Source organism: Gallus gallus, chromosome 4, assembly GCF_016699485.2.
Source record: "Gallus gallus isolate bGalGal1 chromosome 4, bGalGal1.mat.broiler.GRCg7b, whole genome shotgun sequence".
Taxonomy (NCBI): Eukaryota; Metazoa; Chordata; class Aves; order Galliformes; family Phasianidae; genus Gallus; species Gallus gallus.
In genome coordinates this window covers 13,189,317-13,214,029 of record NC_052535.1, presented here as the reverse complement: position 1 = coordinate 13,214,029, position 24,713 = coordinate 13,189,317, and the positions used below count along the sequence as shown (strand labels likewise).

Here is a 24,713-nt window from a genome sequence, read left to right as displayed (position 1 = left end):
AGAGTAATGTTAGCTGTAAGAAATACATAGTGGATATTCTTATACAATCTGGGAAGTCTGCTGATGAAAGAAAAATAAATAAATAAATAAGGGACCTGAGAAACCCTGACCTATATCATACCCCACCCAGCTCTCTGCATTACGAATCAAAACTTACAGGTGAATCATCTTCTATTTTTATTAAAAGAACACCTAGGACACATGTGAAAACTTTTAAAACTTATATCCTCATTTCAGCCCCCCCATGAGTTGAAATGAGGCAAAGCATACCCACCTGAAATTGCTAAATTAATTGCCTTAACCCAGGCCACTGCCTGCAGTTGACTGTAGGAATAATGCCAGCAGCCTAAAGATCCACTCCTGCTGTTTGACTTTCTGAAGCACAATGCCTGTCACCTATCATATAAAATATTTCCATATTTCCTGCAGCAACTACCTTACTATCAACTGTACGAAAGTCTTTGGTGAGCTATGTTTATTTAAAAAAAAAAAAGTTGGTTTTCACCAATATTAAATATTATTAGATCTGTAGAGTAGTTTTTTGTGTACCCACTTTTGGGCTCAACCTTATTTTTTGCTGTTTACTGCCCATTTTACACTAAGCTGAATGCGTCACAGATACAACTGGCAACAGCCCAAATAATGAACATCAGGATCAGATGGGATTGTTCGTTACCAGCATCTGCTTTCTGGGAGAAAAAAACATTCTGCAGAAACAGTGTAAGACAGAGTAATTCTGCACAGCTTGGCACTAAATCACTACGTGCTGCCAACAGAAGTGTAAAACCTTTATGGAGATGTTGGTGAGGTGGATAAAAATTCAAGGAAAAGCAGACATTTCAGAAACTGTTCTCCATTTTAAAACTGCAAGAAACACCAAGGATGTAAAGATCTCTGTTGCTATAGAGAGCTAAAAATAACATTCACCAACAGTCTCTATCGAGACTCTTATACAAAATCCAGGCAGCCTTATGGCTTTCATTTTGTGGGACACATTTTGCAACCCTCCAACTCGGGTTGTCTAAAATGACAGAAATTCCCAGTATCATTTACTCTAAAAGTATTAAAATTCACTAGAAGCAAAAAGATGCCTCAATTTTTCACTGGTATTAAGAGATGTAAGTTCTTGTTTCTAATCCATTATGAAGGGCTTTCAACTAGGCAAGAATAGCATTCTTAGCTCCTAACGTTGGCTATCTATCCCGACTCTTTGATACACTTAATTTACATGTAATCCTGCAGTCTGCCAGCAGTCGATAAGGTTTCTGATATGTGCGCATTTGAGGAAGAGAAGTTTAGTCCTCTTCCTGCCTTTCCAGAAAGCTGAGCTCCATGATGGAAGGCCGCTCAGGTTTAAGGTTTCAAACAGATTTTTTCTTCTCAGCTCGATACATTTGTCTCCCAAATAATTCATCTTCTAGGTTTAAAATTATTATAATGTTGAAGTCACTGCATTGCGGTTTTGCTTCTGCTTCCGGTATTAAAATACTTCAGACTATTAAAATACTATGAGGTAGGGAACCAGGATGAAGGGCATAATTTCTCTCCATTCCACTGATACTATTTTGGAGATACACACAGTGTGAAAATTAGGCACATCAAAGAAACAGTTGAGTTAATAGCTATATAAATCATGTCTGAAGAATGGACTGAAGAATGTGTTAAGAGCAAAACTTTCACAAGCACTGTATTTTTGTGCCCCAAATGTAAAGAGCAGAATCACTCCATACAGTTCTTACAAAACCATTTCAAATGCTTCATCATGCAGATGTCACCTCTGTCTATAGAAAATGAGAGCATTCCCCATCTGTAGAGCCATATCTATAGCATCTCTCAGCCTCTTTACACAGCTAGACACCTCAAACCTCCGAAGTAAATTAACATGCAGGGTGCCACGTCATCCTGATAGCTCAGCCAGAGTCCAACTCCCAGACTTCACACTAACAGGCACAAAACCAGACCACAGTGTAGAAACCACGGAGAGCAGTGTAAGCCTGGGTGATTTAGCACTGAACTCTCCACAGTATACACGTTTTGACCATTTGTGACTTACTTCACATTTCACCAAAATGCTGGTCTTACTATAATGCATTAACAAGCGAGTTTCCAAGCATCTGTGTAAGCTATTCCATCCTTTGTAGTGCAGATGGGAGTGTTGCAGAGGCCTACAGGTCAGCACAGTCACTAGAGAAATACTTTATTTACTTATCTTCCAAGGCTCACTTGTGAATGTGGAGAGATGAAGTGGAGAGTTAAAGTGGAAGGGTAAAAGGACTACAGCAACATTTAAAACTGTTCCTTTCTAAATTTTGTATGTATGCCATATGTTCCAGCATGTTATTTTGTTCTAAATCTGTGCTAAGACATTTGTACTCGCCTGCCTCATCAAGACCAATCCTCTCAGCTGAATAGATACATTTAATTTAAAAGCTAAGAATGAGGGTAATTTATACTAATGTGCATTATTTTGCACTTATGATCATCCATTATACTGCCTGTTCATCTTGGTATCCCAATATCAGCATGGCTGGGGATTTTGCATGGTGGCTTGAAGAGCTCCATCACAACCAGGGAGTGGTGTTCACACAAGGCAGTGGCAGAAGCAGGGCAGTGGCCCCTGGTAGCTGTAGGGGACCGAGTACCATACACAGCACAGAGCAGATGGTGAGGGCAGGAGAGCACAGGGAAGGAGCTCGCAGTCCTGCTTCTCCCCTGCTGCCCAGGAGGCTCACTGGCTGCATAATTATTCTAGCAGAGCCAATAAAGCACGTTGTATTTGTTGTGTTCGTTGCCCTTCAGATAACAGGGCTCAGACCTGGAGAGCTGGAATGATTGATCTCTCATATAACTTCTGACTGAAGCAAAATCCCCTGAAAAAAACCCTTTTAATGAATGATGCATATTGTCTTCCCCCCTTGTTTTTGTTCATAACTAGTTCCTCCCTTGGAGGAAGAAAAGAAAGAATTACTGAAAAACAGATTACAACTTTTACTAGTTGAAAAATCCTATGCATTTTTCAATCCATTTTTCAAGATAGAAAATAATAGTAAAGCATCGTGAACCAACACACAAAAGTTTCCTATGCATTTTAAAATATGTGGATAAATTTGAAACTGTTAATGAAAATGAGATTTGCATTTATCTCAAAGCATAATGTAGAAGTAATCAAATATACTTTCAAAGTAATGTTAAAGACTCCAGTAAAATGCCCTGGGGTTTACTAAAGGAAAAGAAGAAAAAAACAGTAACTAACACGACTCAAGGATCATTTTTTCAGAGGACAAAAGTATCTTCTTTACTGTAAGAGGAGAATTTAGGTTACCCGGACAGCAAGTTGAGCTTCAGAGCTATGTCTGTAATACTTACTAAAACATATTTATACAGATAAGTACACGTGCATATACTCACACACACCCTGTTTGCTCTTAACAAGAAAACAAGAACTATGTCTTAATTCAGAAAAGAGTGACTGTATGTTCACAGGGGAGAGGGTGTGTCTTTTGACTTGGAGCAGCAAATGCTCAGTTTATTAGCCTTGCTCACTTTTCCCTATTCGGTTTAAATTCAGAGCTAAGCAAATTTCCAGGAGCAGTCCTGCAATTCCAGCTCTGTGTGCTAATCAATTTGCTGCAGCCTGGGAAGCCCTGAGCACAAACTGGAATAGCCCCTAGCTTTCATGGCTTGCCTTTGCACTTCCTCACATATGCAAGCCTACCTTAGCCAATTCTGAAAATCTGAATGGATTGGGTCCAGCTTTTTTTCTTCTAAACTCTTTTGGACATGCATTTATTACATTTCTTTGCCAATATCTTTCATCACCCTTGGCAGACCTGGGGGTGGATGGAAGCTGTTATCCCCTGCACATAAGTAAAGCTATCACTTGTCCTATACAGACACATTTGAACGACACCAGCATTATGTATAAAACACATGGCTGGAAGGCTTTAGACAACCTCTTTTGCTCAGTATGGGCCCTTCACAACATGGATTCATTTCCTAATACTTCAGTTACATCAAGATGCACGTACATACAGAAAATAAAAATCACTGGTTCCATTTTGTGTGTAGTTTCAGGGACAAGAAATAAAGGAAATACTGTTGTGTTGGATGATAGCACTATCACACTTTCTTACTAGCCCCAATTCTTTGGCTGCATGCTTCTAGCCATATCTAGTGCAAGCTCTTCCTAAAGCAAAGCTGTCATAGCTCTCCACTACTGAGTGAAAACAGCCTTTTGATCAAAGGCCAAGAAGAGCTGTGAAGGGTATGGAAGGGAAGCACTGGATTCAGACAGACAAGAACGGGTGGAATTTACAATAGGATGTGGAATACAGGACCATCCACAACCAGATTCTTGAGGTCTCTCATGCTGGGTAAGGTCAGGAGAGTATTTCCTTGCTTGATGCACTAGAGCAGGTAGATAAACACAAGCGAATGTGCCAAACATGACACCATTCAGAGCATAAGAACTGAGGACTCAGGCTTACCAGAATAAACAAGACATTCCCCCACTATATAGGGGAAAAAAAACTACATGTAATTTGTGTTTCTACTCTGTCATCAAAATATATCATCTACTGAATTCCAAGCTTTGAGGTAGATGTTTGCTCAGAATATATTCCAGATACCTGCTCCCTCTCAGAGCAGGTGGGACTCCCATTCACAATTCTGGGATTTCTACTTGAGAACTAAAAGGAACCAGAAACTTCTGTTTCATATGATAATATAATTAGTGATTGGGAAAAAAAAACATAGAAGGCTTTTTCAGCCTGTCTCAGCTCCTGTTATTCAGACTAATTTTCCCTTGCTCATTTTCAGCCTATTTATTCCTAGATAAACCCTCTGGCGCTACAGTGAATAATCCTCTTCTCTCCTGGGATTCAGAGTGAAAAGGGAACGTGTCACTCTCTATGACAGAAAGAACTGCCAAAATAAAGATGCTGGTGAGGATTGAATTTTTAACATCTATCTCTTTCGGGGTGTGAATAGCACCAGGATTCAGTGATAGGGGCCATGTACTTCTAGGTCATCAGGTCAGATCTGACTGTGTCCTCCAATAATTTTGACAGCCTGCCATCTGTGATATAAGGAGCAGATGTTTGTGCGAATCTTGGTCAATACATGTCTGCTAGCAAGGCTTGTATTTCCAGAAGACCAACAATTCTCAGCAAGCAGCACTACAGCCTGCTTCTGGACTTCGATCCTCACTTCTTTAAGAAGACAATAGATGCAGTAGACCTTTAGCTAGTGTTTACAGAACAACAAAATGCCAACAAATAGTGCCAGAGTCCTGCTGGATGGCAAGTGTGAGCGCAGCACCTTCCAGAACCAGAGGCTGAGCTAAAGCAATGGCAAAATATCTGCCAAACCTTGCAAGATGATAGGCTTCTTCACTGTCCCTCTCTGTCTCATCACATGGCCTAGGGAGTTTTTTGGAGACAACACCAATTGCAACCACATCAGCTCCAAAGCTCACGTGAGAACAGATGTGATCAAAACTTAAGCTGCTGAGATAAAACTGCTTCTGCTTAAATAAATACAGGAATTAGGACTCAGAGGCTGCACACAGGGCAGCCTCTCAGAAAACAAGTCACCTTCTCCCACCATTACATTACACACAACAGTGAAGGATAATGAAAACAAAAATATGTGAAACTGGAAAACTGACTAGAGTCTGTCCATAGACTCCAGCACTTTAGAAAGACATACTTAATTCAACACTTAATTTAATACTGCTCCAGAAACAGCTTCCTCAGAGAGCTCCAGCCATGGACAGCAAGTCTAAGGCAAAATTTTGTTTATTCCCAGAGCCACCTCTGGCAAGGACTGATCCAAAGCCATATACGTCAGCTGGTATTTGTCAAAACCCCTGTGACACTATGATCAGCCAAATCCCTGAAGCTGGACAGTCTTCGGTCATTTATTTTTAAACAGACCACAATGCAAATCAATTGATCAGCTATGAGAAATAAAGAGCTAGAACATAACAGCTTTTGTAGATATTCAGTAAATGTGTTTAAGTCAGCAATTCTTTATGCTCACAATGGGTGGAGGGCACCATTCTCAGCTTGCTTGCTGGCAGAAGTTATCATAGCATCAGTTCTACAGCTTTAGAGCATTTTTCACTACTGTCTGTAGCTGGCACAGTACTGAAGACACAAGCTAGGTATAGTTTCAGCAACAGCGTCTGATGGGCACACTCTGGGGAAGCCATTAGTATCCTAGACAGGCTCTTTTATCCCTGATTCTGCGGCCCATAGACCAATGTAAACAGAAATTAAGAAGCATAAGGTTTCTGAATAATACCTCAGAAAATCTTCTGAATATTTCATCATTAGTACTTAGATATGCATTCATGAAAGCCTGGCTTATTCACTCTAGCATATAATAAAATCCTTAAGGGATACCTGAGGCCAAATTGGTTTTGTCTGTGTTAGCGTCTAGTCGTTGCATGAATCAGGCAAAGCTGAATTTCTAGCTTAGACTAAGAGCTCCCTAAAGATAGGGAACCAGGCTGCCTTGTCTGGCTGTGTAAGTGGCTTGGGTTCAGAAGTTCTTCAGCCCATACATTATTACTTACTCTTCTTTGCATGACATGCATTTGCTAGTCATCTCACACAAACAACCTGATTCGGAGCAGTCTGCAAATGCAATGAGAAGGAATGAAACACAGAGTTAATCCTAGAATGAAGTGAGCTATCACAGGGAGGTGCTATGGGAAGAGTCTGCCTGTGTTATTCCTCTGCTAGTCCTGAGCTGGACCTATCCCCTTGATATCAAAATGGGAGGCTTATGAAAGGCCTGCTAAATCTCAGCAGCTAAAAAGAAGCCCTAAAAAGGGTTGGGAAAAAGATGCAGAACAGATACAGTCTCATTGTTACGGCTTTAGGCAGCAGGGAGGGAACACAGGACTCACCTCTTCCCATTAGTGCCAGCTCTCGCAGAGCCTTTTGCAGGATGCAGGATAAAAAAATGCACTCATCTCCTATGTGTCCCTCCCATTAGTTTTGAGGGTTAATCTTCCCCAGCTCTTCACAAGTGAATTAAACTACTTTGTTCTGGGGTTACTTGAATGGAGCCTTTCAGAATCCAAATGGGCAGTTACAAAGTCTCATAAGGACAAAGTATTTCACATTCTACTTCTCCACATGTCTACACCTCAACATCTTTGCACGTTCCAACATGCAAACCAATCTGTTTGCTTTTTAGCCTTGAACCTCATGCCTCAGGGCATAAATTAACTAACTCTAGGGCTCTGGGGGGATTTATTTTTACCCCTGATATTTCAGCAGTGCAGATGTTACTAGATATGCCATGGGATAATTCGCCTTCTTGAGCATCAATTACAAATCACAGCAGTCGGAAGCATTTGTATATTTTCGTACAAACCTTATTCTGTGTCATATTAATTAAAAATCATTAATACAATCAATAGAACTACATTATCCTGGCAATATAGTTTGGTCCATTGCTAGCAATGGTACTTGAGTGGTAAAATTTTTACTGGTTTGTTTCCAAATACCAGCTTAAAATCAGTGCAACAACTCCAAAGTTTGCTTGGTTTCTCCAGTGCAACCTGCATGGATGCATCTATGGTATGTTTTTACTAGTAGTGCAGCACCAGATGCTGCTTTAACTACTTTTTAGCTGTTATCTGAAATTATCAACTTTTAACATGTTGTGAGCTTAGTCATCCTGCTTCTTCCTCCTCGCAGCTGCTGCCCTTCCTCAATGCAAGTCATCTGAAATGAAATGGCAATTTCTCCTCTGGACAGGAAAGGTGGGCTGGTATCCTGTGCATTTGCACCAGCTTTGCAATCAGACAGATAAACTCCAGTCATCACCTGCCACAAGAAATCCTTATCAAAGAAAAGACTGCCAGAAGGGATCATTTTATTAAGACTAGAAATTATTTTGAGAGCACGGTCACAAGTACCGTGACATATAAATGTATATAATTCCATTTGGTGAGACAACTAACACTCAGATGGAATAAAAGCACATTGTCTGGGCTAGATAAAAGCAAATAAATAGCATATGCATGACCTCTCCCTGTGCTTGAAGATTTTAAAATCCAAAGGAGACCACTGTGTGTTACTATGGCTAAAAAGGCATTCAGTTATCCTGCTTGTTGACCAGAACATCAATGGGTAACTGGAGCCTACAAGCTTTCTCCCACCTGAACAGTACATTTTTTCTGCTTATTCAGTGATGCTAATTGATGGAATGGGTTAATTAAGACATGGCAGTACACCTGCTAAAGAAAAAACAGAAGGAATTTCATACCATTGAAAAGTATCTTAATAATAAGATAGTACTGAACCTGCTGCATACATTTTTGGTCCCTCTAGAGTTGCACACTCATCCAATCACATAAAAAATAAAAAACAAACTAACTTCTTTTGCTAGACCTCTTTGTATGTATTCTGAATTACTAAGACTGTGGAATGCAAGACAGCTTAGGGAAAGAGAAGTTCAGTATGGACAAGAGACATTAACTTTTTCACAGTTAATTTCTTATAGGAGGACTAAATGCTGACAGACACTACCTGCAAAGCAAGATACAGAAGGTAGAAGATGGGCACTGGGCTGTCGGTCATGAAATTGCTTCCTCTCTCCTAAACACTTATTTATTCTACAGTGAAAGAAGATCAAGCACAAATAGGACAGTATGTCTACACAACATTTGCAAGGTCTACTTCAGACTACTGCATTCAAAATATTTGAATGCAACTTCATCCACAGTGTCAAATTCTGCTTTCTAATTCAGTTTAACTACGTGAGGCAGAAACTGTCATCATGTGTTGATAAAGCAGTCCGTGCTCCCAGGAATCCAGACTTATTTGGGACACTGGATATAACTGTAACAGTTTAAAAAAAGAGAAAGAATCTGCCAATACAACTGGTTTATGACATGACCCACAGGTCAGACCAAATTCAGTCCTGCACAGAGCCGTATATACATACGCATAAATTACACTATATATATATCCCAGCACAATAGGAGCTGCGGTCATGAAACAAAGTACTGAATTTGATCTACTGTTTTAAGTCATTGTTTAATGCACTGAGTTCTTTGGTAGATACTACATTCTATGTGCCTGTGACAGTTGAAAAGGTAAATCTGTATTGTGATTCTGTCATAACTCTTCTTTGGTCAGCACTTTGAAGCTCCTTTTGAGTTCTGGGGTTTTTGTCAATAAGGTGGTGTTATACTCCAAGGAGAGAAGGGGCAGACAGACTAGGCACAAAGCATTAAAAATGTATGCAAGAGCAAGTAAAGTAAGCTACTTAAACACAAGACGCTAATTTTGTAATTTCAAAATGGTAGTAGTATTCAAAAGAGCAACAACCTGAGATATAACAAGAAACAAAATTCCTTTAAAAAAAATCTAACCCATTGTTGTTTTAAATGCTACATTCATTCAAATGTACCTCAATCCCATCCAGCTCTCAATTAACTGCTTTCTCATTCCAAATGCAGGTCTGCAGTGCATAGAAATATAATTATTTACACACCAGTCTATCATTGCCACTACTGCCTGTACTTCTAAAGCATCTTGATTACTCTACTGATGAGCACCATGGAAATGCCTATAAATAAAATAATCATCTCTCCTCATTAAGTTACAGTTCATGGAGTGGGGAAAGATGATTTTCCTTTGTACGTTCCTTTTGTAAATTTTATCATTTCACAGCAGAGGGTGTAATGTGCCTCTGATGACACTCAAAGAGACGGACTGTCAGGATTCTTGTCAGTATTTCAGCTTTGAGCAGCTTTGCACTTTTGTATGAATATTTTCTCCTGAAAATAAAGTACTATTCATGAGAATTAGGCATTCAGGAATCTTTTTTCTAATGTCAGAATCAGACATGCAAAAACCTTTAATATCACATCAGAAGGTCAGACTTTATGGGGCAGTATGTCACTGAAACCTTAACAGCAAACACTGTGCTCAAAGCAGAAGCTTCTGGCTTTGGCTTGCAACATTGAGAGCACACATAGGTAGGAGATTTCAAATAAGCTTAGATTAAAATACAAGCATTGAAGGAAACTTTCCAGTAAGAACAAAGCATTGATAAACCAGATTTGCTCCTCAGGGACCTCCAACAATAATTGATGCCACAAATATGAAACATTGCATTACTGTCAAATGACAAAATCTCACTGCTCTCATTAACTGCAATACAAAATGTACATTTGCATGCAGTAAAACTGCTGGTGGTACCTAACACATAATATCACATTTCATAAAATGGTAAATTATAAAGCTAGTAAAACAAATTAAACGTGGTATCTTCAATTAGACTTCACTGAAGTCAGATTTCTGAGGCAAAACATGATGATGAAATTTTCAGGTTGCCCCAATGAATGAAGTACAAAATTTAGGCACCACTCTCTATGGATCTCTGAGGCTGACAACCTTGCTTTCCTTCAAGGTTCTTGAATTCCAAAAGGAATCTAAAAAAGAGCCATATATTGTGGCTGCTATGCATTTGCAGTTGGAATTGCTAAATTACATAGGTCTTAGTGCTCCATGCTCAGCCATGTCCCCATGAAAGGCAGCCACTCCAGCACCAGACTGCTCCGTCCCACAGCAGCACTACTCTAGGCAATCTGTAACTTAAGAGCAAGCAGTATTTCCCAAATTTCTGCTTAAGAATTAACAGAATTTCCCAAGGTGGTACAGCCAACAGCCTATAAATGCAGTCCAGTTTATGAGCTGATTCAGTCCTGTTTACCATCAGAGGTGGAGGGGAAAACACTGTTTACTCCTGCAAATAGTTTAAAGACAGAAGAAGATGGTTTGCCAATGGAGCATGCTCCAAGAATTTCCATGCTTCATCCAAAGCTGCATCTAATCTCCAAATTGTCAGCTATTCTCAAAGAACAGTAGCAACCTACTCATCCAGATTAAGATTCTCATCCTCACAACTGTGAGTGCAACAAGACAGCATAAGGAGACAACTGGTTTTGGGTCAGACCCATCCATTAAGCCTTTTTTAAAGATGCTGTGATTCAAGATGCATGGTCCTGTGCCCACATATGATTTTCCTCAGTGTGAAAGAATAATTCGTCTCTCCTCTCCCTCTTCTCACAGCCACTTCCAGTGTTCCCAGTACATCACACATCCTATATCACTACAACATGCTACTGTACAGTCAGCTTAGCTGGAAAGTTGCCCATCCGTATATATCATATGTCATATAAGTTGTATGATTTACAATGAAACAAGTGCTGGGCTGAGGCAAGTGGAAAGAAAACCTCTGATGGGCAGCTGAGATTTTTTATGTTTGAAACTACAAGCAGCCAGTAACTGATGTACAGGATACAAAGATACTAACATGTACAGGCTGGGACAAAGCAAGAGGTGCATTCAGCTCACAGACACTGTATCTGGACTTGGACACTTTATGAACCAATGTTGGGTGCTGAAAGGATGAACATTTTCATTTGTAAAGGCTGCATGTTGGTTGGACTCACTGCCTAGTGTTGGCAAGGTATTTGAATAATTTTCTCCAAAGATAGGAGAGTTAATTTAAAGCAATAGCATAAAACCCTAGAATAAACAGTGTCCAACTTTAACAAAAGAGTTGGAGTAAGAAAAACAGATACAAAACTAAGATTATCTCTTAATTACAGCAGACTCACAGCTATTAAATCAAGATCAGAATTTTCCTTGAAGAAGAATCTAGTTCTCCCCAGTCCCCAAAGCTATCCTCCACATTCTTGTAAGGGTTTTCATAGATATGGTAATATGAAATGCCTTATTGCTGTGTAGCTGCTAACAAGAGACAGATGTTTATTTCAGTTCCAGGAAAATGTAGATACTAAGCACATTATGATGACCATCTAAATATTTTTGACCCAAGACCCATTCTGCATGTTATCTATTCACGTATTTAGTCAAGATGCAACATAGTTCCATACTTTTACTCCTAATTATTGAGAGCATACATGGATAACTGCTACATCTTAGTAAGGCCACAATGGAGGGCAAGGCAAGTCAAGCAACACATTTTCACTTAGTGAATTCAAAGCCTGAGAGCTCTTGTAATTACTTCAGAGCCAAATCAACTGGTGGCCGTAAGCCGAACTCCCCATGTTATTTATTTCGCAAGTCCGAAGACACTCACTGCATGTTGGCGTGCAGGATGGAGCATCTGTTTCACTCAGACGGTTGGCTGCATTCTTCACTTGATATTAATATCAGTGAAAATTTAGTAACTTAACCACTGGCATGGGAAGGCTGACTTCTAAGAGAACAGATGGCAGTGATCATCTCAGGTTAATTTTAGGCTTCAACAATTGTTCTGAGTCAGCAAAGCACCAAGATAAGAGGAAAAGAAAAAGGCAACATCTGCAAAATCTCTTACCTGCTTTCCATCCAGAGTATACAGCTTTTTGACCACTCCTGTCTCCAGCTTTATAGCTTCAGTGATATCAGTGAGAACTTGCTCAAACGAATGGGCCGTCTTCTTGTTCAAGAGCACGCGAACTGCCTTCCGGGGCTTCACCCCACTACGGATGATGGTTACCAGCTTGGGACGCACAAAATCTTTGTTCTCCTTTGCCTGGGCGCTGTTGCTGCTGGCCAGAGACTGTGGTGCTTTCTGGTTAGCAGATGTTTTCACATTGACAGACCAGTTGGGATTGACGTTCTTTGTGTATTCCACCTTCTTGAAGAAGTTGTCAGATGAGCATACGTAACTCTCCCCTTTCAAAAGAAATGAACACCAGTATAATACACTTTTTACTGTAAGACTGCTGAGAAACAAACACCACACATTTTTCCCCCATTAACTATGTAAAACATTCATCACAGTTTTCATTAGAACTTCAATGACACCTTATTATTAAAACATTGTATGAATTTTATATTTCATATTTATGTTTATTTAAAGTATGATTTAGCATTTCCCCACTGTAAGCAAGTCAGATAACTTACATCAGCAAATACACACTGTCACTCAGTCACATAAACCTGGGATTAAGTAAGATTGAGATTTGTAAAGGTATTAGTTACCTGAAGATACAACTAAGCTGTCTAAAAGTTCATAAACATCTAATTCATTTAATCACCTAAATTATTTTGCAAATCTGTGAGCTTCTTCTCTATCTTTACAGACCTAGTTACTACTTCAGCCTATCATCCCCTCCCAAGAGCATATCAACATCCATCCACAAAGTACCTGTTTTGTAAAGGCTGAAGAATTATGAAAATCTAGTACTAAACAATCTTTGTCAAAAAGCAGCGTTGATAAACCTAGCAGGCATAACAAATACACTTCATTTAGTGTCAGTGATTTATTAGTCAGACCTGATGGCAGCTGAGATAGAACACTATACCAAATACCACTGTTTGCTTCAAAATGGCTGGTACCAACCAAAAATATATTAAGTCATTATATAGACATAGTAGAGAAGGGTGAAATGTTACACAGTCCTATTAGTAGCTCATTGGGAAAAAAGAAAAAGAACAAAAGCCCTACCCTATCCCATCCAAAATTAGTTTCAAGCTTCATCTGTAATTTACAGGATTCTATCTACCTAAGGTTTGAAAATCACCTTAAAGAAGGATTTGTAGGAGCTTCTTTGGGGCCTGCAAGTCTGATGGATCCTAGAGGATTTATTACTAGAATGAGACTGTAAAACAATCTCCCTAAGGGAATGTAGCTGTCTAGTCTGAAATGACTCAGGCTGCTGAGCATTTGAGGATGCACAGAAAAAAAAAAAACAAACAAACAACAACAACAAAAAAAAAACAGTGCTAGAGGAAAAAGCCTTTGTCCTTTGTCTTACCATTAGATAAAATTTTAATAGAAACTGAAGATATAAAATGGGGACCTGCAGGATCTTGTGATGTTTCTTTTTGGTGCTCTGTTGGACTGATCCTACAGTTCTTTAAGTACTGTGATAGTTAAATCTATATTTTGATATCAAGGCCATTTTGAATAGGAAAAAAAATCCTTCTTCATATACAGAGTGGTTGCATTTCCTTACCTGTTACTTCCTGCAAACTCTATGGCCTGGATACCTTTGAAAAGCCTGCCCAGCATCTGATTCTGGCTTTTCAATATGGAATCTTTCCAGACAGTATTTCACATCTATTTGGCAAAGGTATAAATATGGATTTTCAAAGAGCCCACTGATTTCCCCAGCAAAATTTATGATCCAAGCGTGAAACATATACCTCGTACACAGTGCTCACACAGGTATCCTTCTGATGACTAAATGGCATTTTTTGGTGAATGTACTGAGATGATTCCCTCACAGAACATATGGAGAGACCATTAACACATACACAGAGGCCTTACTAAAGGCTTAGAACAAAGGAGCGTATAGTGTGTATGCCCTCACTACTGTTGGTGTTTGAATTCACAAAAATCCATTGAAAAGCTGCAGAATGTTTGGTTGTTCACTTATTTGGATTTCTTCTTGCTCTGACTTTGTATTTCACTTGCCAGAAAGCGCTGTGTGCTCTCAGCGGTTACGTCCCCACCAGCAGCTTTTGTCTCCTGAACTGCAGAGCACGGAAGTCATTTACCACCAAGAAGCAGATATTGTTGTCCCTTCTGAAGTAACCACAGAAATACAGAAATCTAACAAGGCTCAAGATGGATACTATTTATCAACTAGCATACTCCAGACTAACAGAACCCCAGCAGGAGGCCCTGTTGGCTTGAGCAAACAATCTATAGCATCCCTACTCCGGCTATCAGCAGAACTCCTTGATAAACTGCCCATGTAGTACCCACAGCTGAAGCTCCTCAGTGCCTCACATTTCTTGAATTGGACTCAGTAGAAGCAAAAATATATCACAAAGTTCCATACATTATGAAGAATCCCCACTGCAGTTACTGATTGTTTTCCAGAAACTCTCTGTTTGTTAAATCTTTGTGATTAATAAGTGATAAGCCATTGTTTATTTATCTGCTTCAGCCAGGCAACATCTGGTGCAGAGGAGGCCCATGCTTCTCAACACTTTCATAACTGAGTACGAAGCACAGCAATGAGTTTGAGATGCTCAAACTGGGGAATTAGCCCTCCTAAGAACCTGAGCCTCCTCAAGCTGATAATTCCCAGGCAGCAGAGCCTTCGGGAGTATGCTGAAAAGAACAGTAACATTATGCTTTGAGAAAAGGGATTTCTGCACCTAAATGCAATATGAGGAATAAGTGATTTGAATCCTATTCTCACATCTGCCTATCTGTGAAAGGTTCTGACCTGTGCCTCTGCTTCCCTACCTGAAAAGGAGTAGCAATCAACTACCAAAGGGGTGCCGAGCTTGAGTATAACTTGTTTTTACACACTATTTTGGGAGACCACAACTAAATAAAGTATAGATATATGCTGTGTTCTATCAAAACATGAAGTCACAGTGTATTTTCCATAAATAAGTTTCACATTTTAATGTGAGTTTAAGAGATTGTTGGTCTGTTTAGGAGAGTGCTATTCACTGCACTGTGTAGTTGCCTAGTGCACTTACAACAGCAGACACCAAAGGCAATAATGGCATAACGCAATATACCTACACTTTGCTTCTGCAAATGTGGTGCTAGGTACTCATGGATAAAACTTCCACATTATGCTCACAGTCACAAGTGGAAAATGTCATCTGTCCTTTCTCACTTTGTTTTATTTAACCTGATGCCTAGCAGATATTTTACTGAATTCTAAAACTGACCAGAAATTTGCTAGGAGTGACACTGCTCTACCCTTCAGGATAGTGACTCTTTCTAGCATCACTTCCACAGTTACAGCTGTATAGCTCCGAGGAAAAGGCATTTCCATCTTCCTTGACCTACAGATATAACCTGAAGTGTTAATTTCAATTTAAATTAACTACAATTTATGTCTTTCCAAACTCAGTTTTTGGCTGTCAAATCATAACCATATAAATGAAGGCACATCCCTTTTACTATTTGCAAGCCAGGAACATTTGCTATTTCACTTTGTGCAGCTGAGCTTTGCCCAAATTTTACCATAAGGCAGTAGTATAATCAAGCAAGAATGGTCTGAAGTCATTTGAACTTTCCAGTTTTTAATATGTGTACTGTGGCCATAGGTTCACCAAAGAGAAAAATCACATGGGGGAATATTTGTAGCAGAGGGGAGTGGTTTCTTTGCTACATCAATCTGTAGATGAGTCTATACTGAGAATTCAAGGTGTGCAGTAGTGCCAGAAATATAACTGATAAGCACAGTATGGTTGTAAAAGTGCGCAGCATAACAAGAAAGGGGAGGAAGCAGATATGAGCAGCTGTGTGCATGTGCAGAAACACAGCTGGAACCATGAGAAAGTACAATGAACAGCCATTTTGCTGCTTCCAAACAAACCCCAAATGGCAGCCCCAAAGAGAATTTCACATTGAGGGTGGAGGCTTTGGTAAAGACAAGAAGTATCATCCCAGGCAACATCCAAACTGCTGCTGAACATGGCACTACAGGCATGAGAGCAGTGGTGCTAAGAACAGCATTTTCCTAGTGCAGTGCTAGGTCAGTGCAAGATGCCGTTTCTGGACTGCAAAGCCAAAGCCCTGCAGGATGTTGTGCACTTGGCACCACGGCAGTGTGCTCCAGAGGTGTCGCGGTTTCCTACTGTGCCATCAGACCAACTAAGGTCATTTATTTATTCTTTCTGTCCCACTGTTAGAAATAGATGGACTGACTGTAGAGCTTTGACCATAAGTCAGCATATTTGCCACCCAAAGCCATGGTTTGTATCATACAACTGTATTGGCTATATGTACATTGCACATCACTGTGCTAGTAATTTGATAGAAGCACAAGGCGATTAGACTATTCAGCTCCTAAAGAAGGGATGATCTCAGCAAAGATAAGGTTTGCCTTAGAGAAGGTTTCTTAGAGATTCTAAGCTCAAGACGAGTGCTAAGCCTTCAACCCTCTTAGAACAGCTTCTTTTGACAATACTAAAAATGACAGGCTGTACTTTCGGGGGGGGTGGGGGAAAGTTATCCTTTCTTAGCATGCACCAGCAAGTTTTGCATGCACCAGCAAGTTTTCAAGTATAATGAATTCTGTGCAGAAGTTGAGAGAAATTGGAAAAGCTGGATTGAGGCCATCTTGAAAGTCTAACTGCTAGCAGTTATTCCAAAAACTGTCTCTGTAGACTGCAGTCAATTATTTTGGTTATTAGCTCTCCTGCCTCAAAGTTGAGACGTTGCTACTGTGCCCAGCTTTCATGTTTCATGGGATTTACTATGACTTCAGTAGGAATTAAGTGGACTTAACTCCTCACAGAGTTCATTATATATTGTGTTAAAGTAGGCCCTTGAATTCAAATGCATGAATTTCCTGCTACTTTATGCACTGAAAATGATCATCTTCTGCCTCCACACCTACTTCACCATGGCAAAAGGAACAATGGAAGAGCTTCCTTTGGCTCTTCCACAAGGAGCCTCCTCATGAGAGAAGCACCTCTTTGTTGGAAAAATAAAAAAAGAAATAAAATGAAATGCATGATTACCAAGTTGCCTTCACAACTACATGATAAAGAATTCACCATGCCAGGTTATCTACAGGGACCACACTAGTCCTAGTGTGGCAGCTTGGATGAACAAGGAAATAAAACAGAACGATAATATGTGTTGTTATACAGGATATAATTAACCAAGCTCTCAGAATAACAGTCACAGAAAACAGTGTCAAGTTACCAAGGTTTCAAGATTGGACTACAGGAGCTTCAGCTTTTCAGATGAACTCGAACACGTGTACATCAGGTAGAGACTTCGATGTGCGTCCTACCAAACTCTCAGTCCCAACACACACCAGGCTCTGTACAGCTCCAAAGTGGAGCCTCTCTTGTGACTACTCTAAACATTCCTGGACAAGATTTTAGAAAAGATTTTCCAGGCTATTACAGGATACAAAAGCTTGGAAGCACTTCCTCAAATATCTTAGATAATCCAGGAACATTTGCGATGAAACCCCACTGAACAAAACATAATTCTATTCAGATTTTTCTAATGTTTAAACTAAGTCTGGAGCTAATTTCAGACCAGAACAGCCCAGCACAGGACAAGAGTATAAATCCACTGTATGATGGTCCCTCTGACCCTGACTAATGGCCCTGGCACACCAGGAGCTCACAAAGGAGAAGCTCTGCAGCTTGAGAGACATACTGTCTCTCAAATATTATTTTTAATCCATAGTTTGCATTTTTGGCTTTACCTACCATGCCTCATCTAAACTATATTTGTATTCAGTATAGGCTTGTTTTGTATTTATTTCTGACCCTCACTGTATGCTACAAAGAACTCTTTATTCACAAGAAATTGGACTCTAAAAATAGGACCAAAGTCCACTTTACAATAAAATACCTGATAGAAGTACGTACCTCCAGGCTCATGACCAGGCCCTGAAAAAGACTGAGGAAAGGAATGAACTTGAACAAGAAAGCTCAAACCCCGACTTTCATCTTCTTCTGTCCTATGGAATTAGGACAAACCAACCAGGCTGCCTTCCTCCATCTCAGTTCCTCAATGGTACTATCACCTTGCTGCTCCTTGACATATTCAGACTACAACTTCTCTGGGCAGGGAGTTTCCTAAGCCGTGGTCACTAGAACTCATAAATGAAAGGAATAAAGTTCACCTGGTGCTCTTTTCCAAAACTCATTTATTGACTAGAACAACCATGCTAGATAGAAGCACTTGGACACAATATTCACTCCTGACTCAGTCAAAAGAACATACAACTAGAGGATACTGTCAGCAATTTATGTACAGTCAGGACAAGGTCAGCAGTGAATAGGATGCTCTACTGTATTAAATCAATATCTAGATAAAGGAAGAATACAGTTCTAAACAATGTCAGTATATACTTCTGCATATTTACAGATACATTAAAACTGATGACAACAACAAGGAGTCAAGATTAAGACAATGAATGCAGTGAATGAAGATAGTCTTTATCAGTGATAGCAAGAGAAAAAAAATGATCAGAAGATTTTGAAAGTCATTGGGAGACATGAACACAGACAACTCTGGCACGAGAGGCAGTACAGAACAAGTGGACAGTGACAGGAAAGGACTAAGAGGCACATCCAAGCTGATAGTTACAAGACGTGACCAGAAGAGTAGAAGAGACTTCATTCATTCCATCTTAGATGGAATGAAAAGGAAAACATTCGTCTAGAACCTTAGGAGAATGGCCCCTAATACCAGTGAAGGACAGTCTACCAAGTCAACCCCAAAAGGTTACTTCCAAGAACCATCAGTTAGTAGCTCACCAAGTATTTTTGTTCATGTGAAATATCTGCTGTCTTGAGGTTATTGATATTGTGCAGTATCATTCTCTACCCTACAGAAGTACATTCAGGCTATGCCACATAAACACATTTTTAATCATGCGGAATAATCAAGTACCTAGAATGCGGTGTGAAAGACTACTGGTAATTTATGAGCTACTGAAAATCAAACTGAAATTAGCCCCTCCAATAACTTCATTTCCTAGGTTCTACTTATTTATTGGAAATTACAATATTAGTCACCTTCTAGCAACTAAAACTGCTTTAGCTGCTCTCAGTCTCTGACCAGAAAGCTAATTATATGGCGGATGTACTGTCAAGTGTCTGTACTGTTTTGCATGCCACAGTGCAAATATGCTGAAGTTCTGTTTTTTTTTTCATGTGTACCTAGTACACAGTTACACAAACACACAGACCGGGAGCATAGTTTAACAAAGGGTTGTTTGCAACCATGGTATTTACGTCTCTCCAAGATTGCCTTTCTAAACTAGCACTATGGGAATATTATCATTAAGCTGTTAATAACAGCAGATAGATCTACTTTTGCATTTTAAGACGCTAAATTATTTTTTTCTCCTTCTACTCAGATTGTATTTTCCTAGCTGATGCTCTGCTGGGGATACTGCAACACAGACAATCCCATTTTTGTTTCAGTGTCACATCTTCCGTGCTGTTTCCAGACACTGTTTTGGTAGAACAAAGCCAGAACCCAAATGTCAGTGTGTCCTGCCTAAACCTCAATCAGTAAGACAATGTGTTTTGAAGAACTAGGTACTTTCTTATCTGCAGCACAGATTTCATTGTAAAACAAGTGTAATTATGAAAGTCTTGTTAACTTCTGACCAAAAAAAAAAAAAAAGAAGGACTGAGCTATCATTAGAGATGGGCTGTGGCTATATTAAAAGAGATGAGAAAAAGATGGCAGAATCTCTAAAATTAGCTGTCAAACTCCCATTTGACAGCTGTATTGTAACTCACCTGAGAATATCTCTACTAGAATTGCATCATCTCTGTGAAAAGCATTAACTTGCTCCCAGTAAAACTCTTCTATGAAAAATGTTATTTTTCCATTGTGTGCTTTTCCCCACAAACTATTTTGGGGAAATGAGTATCCCACTTGATAGATAAGGAAAAGAGGCTAATGTCAAGGTTACACGATGATTCCCTGCTGAGATTGCCCCAGCAGTTCAGGGGCTTACATGACTGTTTTATTAAAGCAGAAGCCTTGTGGTTTTTCTGAAGTCACCACATCTCTCAGATCATCTACTTGGAAGCAAACAAAGAACAGAGGAAAGCACCTCTCCTCCTGCACTAGGATAATCAGGGTATTCCAGGCCCGAACAAAGGATAGAGTGTCTGAATTGGTCCAGGAAGAGAAAAGCAGAGTAACTGTGGGCATTCTCCATGCACCCTGCTCAAGCTGTGCCACCAGCAGAGCTCACTTGTGGCCGTGCCTCAGGCAAGGATGCAGGATTGGCCGCGCAGTGACTTTTGCCCTGGGTATCCTCCTGGTAGCATCCACAGCAGCAGTCGACCACTGCAGAGGCTGAGCTCCACGGTAACTCCTTCATCCCGCAGCCCAGGTGATGCTCAAAGGAACAGGCACACTGCCAACCCCTCTAGAAACAGAGAGGCACTCTGACCTGCACCAAGCATCTCCTGCACACCCAGACCTTTTTTCCATGCATGAGATCCCTTCCCACACTTTCCCACAAACCTACCACAGCAGCCTGGCCCACATCAGCCCCTTCCACACACAGTCTCTGTAGAAACACTCCCCAAATACACTTCCTTGCACACGCACACTCCATTTCAATATACCTACCCTCTATATGTACCCCACACGAACCCTACTCATATACAGCATATAAACCCCCCAAACACTCCTTCCTTACACATCATTGTGCAGGAATCCTCCAGCACCATCTCTTACACACAAAGCCCAACATCCCCTACAACATTTCCCTAAGCATAACCCCTCCAACATGCCCCCTGAGCATGAACCCCCTCTAGGAACCCTCCTTACAACTTCTTCCACACATCTCTATGTATAAAACCTCAAATTTCACCAAGTGCAACCCCTCTCAACAACCCCTCTCCATGCACACATGTTGATCATTAACTGCCCCCTAAACACAATGCATGAGCTCCTGACACACCCCTCCACCCTCCTCAAATACTATCTGAACCACTAATACACCCCCTTAAACACACTCACCCCACATCCCAACATTCCATAATCCCCTGCACATCCCAGCTGATGCTCCCATACACATTGTTCACGAGCCCCACACTGCACACCCTTACACACTGTGCACAAATCCCTCCTACCCCCATCACACATTGTGCAGAAACCCTGTTACATACATACTGCACGGCCCTACCACACATACAATCATAGCACTTTCTACTCATATGCATCCAACCCCAGTGGGACTCTAGCCCAGTCTGGACAGACATAGGGATGCCCTCAGACAGCCCCTTGAGCATTGCATACAGCCATGTCTAGTCCAGAGTAAGACACACCCCTCAAGCTCCGCATTTGCACTAGAGTGAGCATGCCGGAGGCACCCTGTGGGCTGCCACACTCCTCTCCATCTCTGTGCAGGGAAGGAGATGGGGCAAGTTCAGCACTGAGGGGCAGAAGCATCTCCACGCCTGCAGGAAATGTGACCTTAAGAACAGGCCAAAGTGGTGCAGCCCCCTTCTCACCCCGCCTCCTCACTGCACCAGCCAGCAATGCCAATTACCTTCCTCCAGCTCATCCATGCTTCCAATCTTCCGCGATCCATCAATGGTGTAAATGTAACGGACTCCCTGAGGCAGATTAATGTTGTCAGACAGGGACCGGGTCAGGTCAGCCAGGAGAGCATCAAAACTTCGGAAGCGGTCGGAAGACACAGCATATACAATTCCCTTGAAGTAGCGGTCCCCGTTGCGATAGAAACGCACCTTCTTGGCTTTCTTCTCATTACTCAGTGCCTGTAAGGTCCTGGTTCTGTAGAAGCTACAATGAGCACTGTGAGTGGGGCTGGGCAACCCATTCATACGTGTGCCTCGCATGTTTCTGGACGCCTTGTCTCGTTCGTCAAAGTGTCCAAAATCAAGTTCCATAGTTTGGTGAACCCTAAAGATCTGAAGCTGAGCAGGAAGATGGGGAGAAAAGGAATGTGAAGAGGATAGGTTAGAGCCACGTGGAGCCACAGTCCAGCAAGAAAAACGGCACTAATGTGAGAGCTGCATCTGGAGCAGGCCAGATTTATTTGGGAAGCATCCCCTCCCCTGACCCAGATTTGTATCGATTCTAGGGACTGAGGGTAGGAGGGGTCCTCGCTGTGAAAGGGATCCAATTACTGGGGGCAGGGAACATATTACTAGACAGCAGTCTGCTCCTGCACCTGGGAGTTTTCAAAGTGTAGTAAATTGGGACTTGAGGCCAAAGGGAGTTGCATCTCAGCCCTCAAAACCTCATCCAAACACCAGTTGGCAGTGAATTAAACCTCTGAGCCCTATGAGGTTTCCTTTGGCAACAGAAAACAAGGAGATCCCAGTGAGTCAGCCCTTCAATCTGTTGAATCACAGAAGGAATCAGAGCATCTGAATATTTAACATTAGAATAAACTGGCATTTATGAAAGAATGGTCGCAGGGGACTAGGCAGTTTCTTTGTGACAGCCTGTTCAATAAGGGTTAACAATGAGATCCATCCCACCCTTCCCCCTATCCGCAGCCCCCTCCTAGCCCATCAATCAATTCCCAAGACCAGCCTACATCTCTAGGAAGAAATGACTGGAAAGAAAAATCTGTCATTGAAACGGGGCTTCTATGAGCTCTTTTCAGCAGCCTGAGCCTCCTCTGAATTGCATTTCTGCTCCCATTTAATGAGGAGGAGAAAATAAAGGAGCTATTTCCAACTCTTCCAACCCCCCCCTCCTGGCCTTAAGTGATTTAATTGCTGGAAGTGCCCCCTGCCCAAGGGACACGCCGCCCCTGCCAGCTCACCTTTCATTGTTCTGAGCACAGGGGGGCTCCTAGCGCAAGGGAAGAGCTCAGAAAAGCAGAGACTTGAGCTGACAGACAGTAATCAGGAATTTCCGCATGGTCTTTAGTTTATGCTTACGAACAACCTTCCCCCTGCACCAAACCCCAACACAAAAGGAGGAGAAATCCCCCCCAGTCCTGCTCTTTCATTCCCTCCATAAACTAGGAACATGCAACTCACGTATGTATCTTGCATGTTAACACAAGGAAGAAAAGGGATTTACATCCCACACTTGGCAGCCAGGTACAAATCTAGGAAAAGCTGTTGCTATCAGATCCCCACCCCTCACATTTGCCAGAACCGCTGCTTCGCTATGTTTTACAATGTCACCGTGACCTGCACGAGAAAAATCATTGTCCTCAGCCTGCGGTAAAGCAGACGACAATGCAGGCGATCTGCAGAAAAACCCCAAGTTAGGAACGTTTTCCACACAATGCCAGCTGAGGTATGTTCAGTCGGGTGACACATACTGAACAATGAAACATCCAAGCAACTTCGGGAATGAAACAGAGGATTCAGGGGTTTTGTTTAAAAATGAACTGCAGATGCTGTAAGGCACTAAAAGAAAGATTCCTCCTTCCATCTGACATCTGCTACTTTTCTGCATGCAAGTCACTCGAAAGAGCTCTACTCACCGGTTTTCAGCGCGCAGGGTGGAGATGCTGAGAGAAAGAAAACCAGGCTCGCTCTGCCTTTGTTGTCTGAGCTCCAAGCAAGAAATTCCTGCCAGGGTGGATGAGACGCCTCCTAGGTCCTAGTGCCTTGTTCGATCCCTTCATGGTAACTTTGCCTCAATGGTTTTTACTCTAATCATCATTCATCTTATTGTAGTCTTCTCTGTATCTGAGGGGAAAAAAAAGGGTGTGTTCATTCCAGCTCTGGATATGTTAATAGATGGTTAAGTAAAAAAGTTTAAAGGGGCAACTTTGGGGCTTGTGTTCTGAAGGAAGTAAATTTCTCCTTGGCTTTAATTTCACCAAGAAAGCATCTGGCCCCACTGAAAATAGAGCATAATTGGACCGATGCACCAATTTTATAGGATTACAGTATGGGGAGGTCACTGCTACTAGCTTACTATGCCCTACAATTGCTGGCACAAGGCTCTAGTGTGTTAGTAAAGCAACTTAAGAAAAAAGTTAACCAGTGGCACTGGGCCCAGTCCTGCTGCTGTACTGGTTTCACACAGCATTCATGGTTTACACTGGCAAGCAGGAAGGGACAATTGACTTGGTGGTTACATATGCAGTGCACTGGAATAATTTTTCTCCGTTAACACTGGACATAAGTCAAAACCAAAGCTCTGAATTCAAGTACCCAAGGGGTTCAGAATGGAATCAATCAACACAAGCCTAACCCAACAGATTCAATTTGGCTTATATCCCAAACAAACAGAAAAGG

General features: G+C 41.2%; 1 protein-coding gene across 4 annotated transcripts in view; it reads right to left on the bottom strand.

Annotated features, from left to right (window-relative positions):
• Positions 1-24,008, bottom strand: part of DCX (doublecortin) — an 82,942-nt gene extending 58,934 nt beyond the window's left edge. For all 4 annotated transcript variants that reach the window (XM_040698671.2, NM_001397446.1, NM_204335.4 and 1 more), the window contains exons 1-3: positions 23,951-24,008; positions 22,025-22,415; positions 12,379-12,719 (exon numbers count right to left, since the gene is read on the bottom strand). In XM_040698671.2, coding sequence (XP_040554605.1) covers positions 12,379-12,719; positions 22,025-22,388 — 705 coding nt within the window. In that variant the 5' untranslated portion in view covers positions 22,389-22,415; positions 23,951-24,008. The remainder of the gene's footprint in view (positions 1-12,378; positions 12,720-22,024; positions 22,416-23,950) is intronic.
• Between the last annotated feature and the right edge of the window lie 705 nt (positions 24,009-24,713).